Here is a 5947-nt window from a genome sequence, read left to right as displayed (position 1 = left end):
GCGACTTTGCATTCTAATTTGCAAAACCGTAAATGTATCACGTCATGATTGTAAATATGGAAAATACTGACATTTGTGGTATTTTACATCTAGCTGTTTTCTATACCGTTTGCTCGTCCTAATCGCACCCTACCTTGACATTAAGTTTTTCAGGCCCGTTGTCTCTGTTTGATCGATGTTTGTTTCCTAAATCTTGAATATCTCATAATGGTAACTTAGAAGTTAACATTGTACTGCAGTGAATATTGTTTTAACTTCCTTTATCATAAAGCAGGAAAAAACAGTGATTCAGCACATCTCGGAGTGGCTTGGGAAGCTCATGTGATTCGTGGCCTACATGTTTCCTGATGTTTCTTTGCAAAGGTTTGAGGTAGTAAACTGAAATCGAGATTGCTGAAGTCAGCTTTAGTCACCTGAAATGTAGTGTCTGTACAAGATCAACTGTGCGCCATAAGTAACAAACCACAAGTTCAGACTGGATGTCTTAGCGGAGTCACAGACATAATTTCCATGTGAAGGTTGGAATGCACTGAAATAAGCCTGCTGCCCAAGCAATCAAAGATTCAAAGTGGACCAGGTGACCTTCACTGAGATCAACCCAAAACCAGTCTTTATCTGTTGAGTAGTACAACCATGGTTGTTCGCTTTAAAGGAACAACAATGTTCAGCTGAACTAGATGACTCCGCGCCTACCTTGAACTTTAAATCCATCCAAGAATCCTCCATTACAGCAACCACATACCTTTTTAAGCCACGCGGCTCAACAATGCCGCCATCAAAGAGTCGGAGTTCCTCATTCAACCCACGGATAAAACAAAGTAGACACAAACTGAAACTGCTACGCACTTCTGATATGAGAACTTCCACAGACGCCTCAACTGCTTGTTCAAGACATGATGCAGTTAAGTCAATTGCACCATAATTGCCATGGATACGATTCGTGAATGTACAACGATCCCATAATGCCACGCCATCTATGTCTGATACACCATCAATCAGCTGTAGATCATCCTTCTCTTCTTCGCCTGTCTTGATCCTAATGTCATATTCGATTAGAGTAGTGCCACACAAATCTATTCCTCGCTTAGGGCCAGCCATGTTTATCAGAGAACCCTACAAAATGATTGTTTAGCAGCTCTTCATAAAATATAATTAAAGAAATGATCCCGAAGCTAGATACGTGACGCATGATGTTTCACTCATTCTATGCATCTTCATATGCCAATAAACAAAAGAATATCAACTTTTTGTGGCATGCTAATTATCAGTGTCCAAAACTATTCCGTTTGATTTTGCTTGGAACATAGTAAATCATCACTTCAAACTATAAGACTTGGCATAATAGTGGCGAATAATCCAGAGTATTATTCTGCAATTTTTTGACAGGTTAATCACATGGAAGAATCAAGTGGTTCTATATAACTGCAGATAAGTAATGGGTGTGCACCTGCTTCACGACGATGGGATCGTCCCTGCTAACATTGACAATATAATTAAGAAATGGATCCAAACCATCCCGTGCTGCTACGTATCCATACAACTCTACTAAGCCACTATCCACATAAAGTTTAGCCAACTTTATTGAAAAAATCTGCAACATACAACAAGGTGGATGCATCACGCAAATTCCATCACGGATGACGCAATTTGTGGCATCTGATAACATCGTTGCTTCGAACCGAGCTTCAAAAAAATACAAGTTATAATGAAATTTGGACAATGCAGTAAACAAATATTTGCCACAAAAAGTAAACATGGAGCCGAAGGATTACATGGCCGTATTCGAAATTTTTGTATTCATCTAAGGGAAAACTATCTACGTTTCTTTTTACTAGGATTGTCAGCCTAAGAAAATTCTATTATAAAAAAATCACCTTACAAAGAAAAAACATTTTACTCTACGAAAATATTTCATAACCTCTATATGCTTCACTTTACCCCAACAATTACTTAAACAGGTCATTTAAACCCTTGATAATAAAATATTTACATTAGAAGTCCTCTTTTAAGTGGATTTATTTTCAGGTGGTAGATAACATCATACCCTACTTATAAAATGTTTTCGTATTTTTTCATGACTATTTGCATCAGTTGGGAGCATGTAGACCTATTTAACACTCACGATACAGAACTATATACGAAAAATAATTAAAGATAATGAACAAATTATGTAGCATAGGGCACAATGGCACCCGACACAACAGAAGTTGTCTACATAAAACTTATGGGAAACAACAAAGATAAATTAGTACGGAGATTGACCCCAAATTTAGTTGATTCAGAGAGGTGCGCCAAAGATGGAGATAACTGCCAACGAGCCAAGCTGCAATTTTCTTAAGGCGCGGCAGTTAGTCGTCTCCTACTTTTGCAAAAACTAACAAATGCAACCCTTGAGTACCACTTGACGAGATTTCCTTCTATCTATGGCAATGCACTGGCAATAAACTAGAAAAAGTAAGCAAAATTAACCTTAAATGCCGAAGAGAATTATCAGTTGACACTATAGCTTGAAAATGTGCTACTACTAGCAAATAGAAATAGGAAAAGAGATATTGATCACTTACTTTCAGTACGGTCAGCAATATTGTAGTTTTTTTTCCACATATGAGTGGCCCTGTATATAGAACCATCACGGTGCCTACTTTCCGGAAGTATATCCATAGGGATTACATCGTCGACATGGTAACGAGTATACATCGGTGCATCAAAACTCGCATCCATCTTCCTACTCGTGGTCACATCTTCTTTGTCATCGTCACTGACGAAAGCTTCCCCTGTGTGACCCATGGTTGCGCTCCGGTCTCCCTCGCGCCCAGAGGTGTCCACAATGTTCCCACGCGCACCATGTTTGTCAGCTATAACATCTATAACCTCAAAGGTAGTTCTACAATCATCTTCATCCCCATTAATTGCAACCATGTCGGTCCTCCTCTCATATTCACCATTGGCAACACGGCTATCGCCATAACGAGCAATGAACTGCTTGGTTGTGCCCCTCGTCTCTATGATGCCTTGGGTGATAGCAGAACTTTTGCTGGTACAAGAGGCCAGCAATCTCCTGTCTGGCTCATTAACTTTTTCTCCACAGGTAATGGCCATGTTCCGAGAACCATGAGGAAATCTATCACCAAAAAACATAGAAGCTAACCTCAAAATCCAACGATCATATTCGGGCCTTCTTCTCTGGGATTAACTAAAAGAGTTTCAAACTAATTGAAGGCGCAAACATTAGCATCATCATAGCACATAAACGTACCGGAAAATACGACGTGCAGGTGGATTGGGAGCCACCAGTAGTCGGAAAACTCGTCGCGAAAGCGCCGGTGGCCACCAGTGACACGGAGGAGAGGCCATGGGATAGAGGAGAGCAGGAGAGGTAGAAACGGCAGGTCGCCGTAGAAGAGAAAGAACGGAGTGGAGGGTTTGCATCTGAGCGCGCGGTGGCCGGCAGGGTGGGGGAATCGCTGAACGCACGGCGAACTGTATCTTCTCTTTCGATGAGGAACTGTGTCTTCTAGATCTCTGCTGCGTAGGGGTTTCCGTCTGCAAGTTGGGAACGAGGCCGACCCATCCACGCAAAAACAAACACCGCGCTGGTTGTTGCTCTAGCTCTGGTCTCGGTGGCCCATCGGGCCTGCTGGGTCGGCCCGTCGGTGTGGGTGATGTAGATTGGAGTATATTTCTCCCTCGAAGAAAAAGATTGAGTAGTAAATCTCAAAAACAAATGGAGTATATTTTACCATGTTCATAATGGGTGGATATCAAATTTTTCTTAGTTAAGTGACAAAAGGATTTTTATTGGAGTTTTCACTTTTTCAAAAAAGTATGCCATATTTGTTTTTTGTTTAGTTGGAAAGAGAGAAGGAAAAAATGAACATGGGATGCATTCATGCACCTGACAAACCAACATCGCAAGCAGAAGGAGTTTACTTTTCCTTAACTAGGGGCCTCCTAGAATTTAGCGGAAGACTATTTTATCTATTATTTACTATTACTAAATCACGCATTTCTACGTGTTGAATTTTACTGAATATTTTTTAGGCCATGTAATTTCACGACTGGAGTTTCCTAGAAAAAAATCCATAAATACATAAAACTGGAAGTATGTCTTGAACATTCCTTTTTTCTATCCTTGAGTTCTACCTCTCTTTATATTGGATCAATTTTTCCTATTCATCGCACAGACACATAAAAATGAAAATATGCAATGTGTTCTTGTTCTTGGATCAACCATGCAAAAAATCACATGATAAAAGTTCTAGAGTCTGAAGAAATTATGGAAGATTTGAACACCCATTAATATGCATAGGCTGCAGTTTGTATGACACATGTTCAATAGGTTAAGGATGGCGACAGAAATTGGCAAAACTCCTGCTTACCTTCACTCGGCTATTTCTGGCCCCGAAATACATAGAGATATCAAGTCTGCCAATATAGTACTTCTTGATGATGCATTGACAATGAAGGTGTCTGCTTTTGGAGCGTCCAGGTACATTCCTAAGGATCAAACCTGTATAACAACAATGGTGCGAGGAACTCTAGGATACATGGACGATGGATCCTACATACTATTGCAGTAGTTGGCTAACCGAAAAAGTGACGTTTATAGCTTCGGTGTAATTCTTATTGAACTGCTTACAAGGAAGATGCCAATTACATATAGATCCTCCAATGGTGATGGCCTTGTTCTGCAGTTCCTTGAACTACTTGCTGATTGTAAATTGGTTGAAATATTAGATCCACAGGTCATGGATGAGGGAGGTGGCCAAGTTGAAAAAGTAGCTGCTCTATCTATGTTGTGCGTAAAACTAAGAGCAGAAGAGCGACCTACAATGAGGCGAGTGGAGATGACTCTTGAAGATCTCCAAGCACCGAAGGAGCACATACTGCACGATTTGCAAGCAGGAACAAAAGTGGGGACTCATTTGGCAAGAATATATTCATCAACTATAGGAAAAACATAAGCTCGGTGGATGTGAGCATGCAATATAGTCAAGAAGAAGAGTTCATGTTGTCTGCAAGATATCCACGATAGTGAATTCTTGTGCACATGTGTGTTCATACAATGTGTGTGACTCCGAACAAATGAAAAAAATTCTTTTTGTAGAAATTATTTTCTTGGTTGTTGAGTTCCAAATAGATGATTTTTTTGCTTATGTCATCAACGACAAAAAATTAGCATCGCGGCAATAAATTCATACAACACATTCGGTTGCTAGAAGAGTTCAAACGAATAGTACTTTTTGTAGCACCCATAACTTATCCTACAAGGAAAAAAAAAGTAGTTATCGATTTACTGATCGAAAGAGTGTAGTCATGCAGGGAAGCTCATATGGTCTATAAACATCAACACACATGAGAGATCGATGACAAGGTACTACCACAAACCTATAATCCAGGGGGTGTATTGCCCCTAACAATGGAGGAGTAAGGCAGGAGGTCGATGAGAAGATGCCTCTGACGATGATTCTGATGGCAATTCTCCCCTTCAATCTCTTCTCTCCGGGGATATGTGTTTATATGGCTTTCTTCTCGGGGCATAACTCATAAGTCAGAGAAGCAGGAAAATTGATGCCAAAAAGGTCAGAACATAATGGAGATACATGTCTGTAAATGCCCAAATCCCAAGGATTCACCTTCACTAGCAGTTGAGAGCAATTGGCTTAATCCAGAGAACCTTGCAAGGCTGGCTAGAATCGGAGTCCCTCCTAGACCGGAACAAAAGCGTGTTAGAGCATCTCCAGCCGTCTCACCGGGAAGGCCTCCAGGATCCCTTTTTTTCATCCGGATGGACGAAAATGGACCAGTCGTGCCCCCGGAACCTCGTTTTCGGCCGGATTTGGGCTTTCATCCGTCCGGCGAGCCCAGGTCATCCCCACCCCCCCCCCCCCGGGGAGCGCTCGGGGACTCCGGACGAAACGAAAGCGCAAGAAACGTCGAGAAAACT

At 41.1% G+C, this 5947-nt stretch overlaps 1 protein-coding gene across 1 annotated transcript; it reads right to left on the bottom strand.

Annotated features, from left to right (window-relative positions):
* Positions 1 to 555: 555 nt before the first annotated feature.
* On the bottom strand, positions 556 to 3478 carry LOC124671780. Its single transcript, XM_047208111.1, has 4 exons — positions 3257 to 3478; positions 2565 to 3121; positions 1448 to 1683; positions 556 to 1113 (listed from the first exon to the last, which is right to left on the bottom strand). Exons 1-4 carry the CDS (start codon positions 3427 to 3429, stop codon positions 556 to 558), a joined length of 1524 nt encoding a protein of 507 aa, XP_047064067.1. The 5' UTR covers positions 3430 to 3478.
* Between the last annotated feature and the right edge of the window lie 2469 nt (positions 3479 to 5947).

Source organism: Lolium rigidum, chromosome 7, assembly GCF_022539505.1.
Source record: "Lolium rigidum isolate FL_2022 chromosome 7, APGP_CSIRO_Lrig_0.1, whole genome shotgun sequence".
NCBI classification, from domain to species: Eukaryota; Viridiplantae; Streptophyta; class Magnoliopsida; order Poales; family Poaceae; genus Lolium; species Lolium rigidum.
The sequence above is the reverse complement of the archived record's forward strand: the minus strand, read 5'-3'. Positions and strand labels throughout refer to the sequence as shown.

What these genes read in the sequence shown, in the direction of transcription:
- LOC124671780 (XM_047208111.1), bottom strand. Translation starts at nt 3,429, where the DNA reads ATGCAAACCCTCCACTCCGTTCTTTCTCTTCTACGGCGACCTGCCGTT. An exon ending in CCTGCACGTCGTATTTTCCG is followed by an intron (nt 3,122 to 3,256) that starts GTACGTTTATGT and finishes TTTTGGTGATAG; the next exon opens with ATTTCCTCATGGTTCTCGGA. An exon ending in ATCCCATCGTCGTGAAGCAG is followed by an intron (nt 1,114 to 1,447) that starts GTGCACACCCAT and finishes ATCATTTTGTAG; the next exon opens with GGTTCTCTGATAAACATGGC.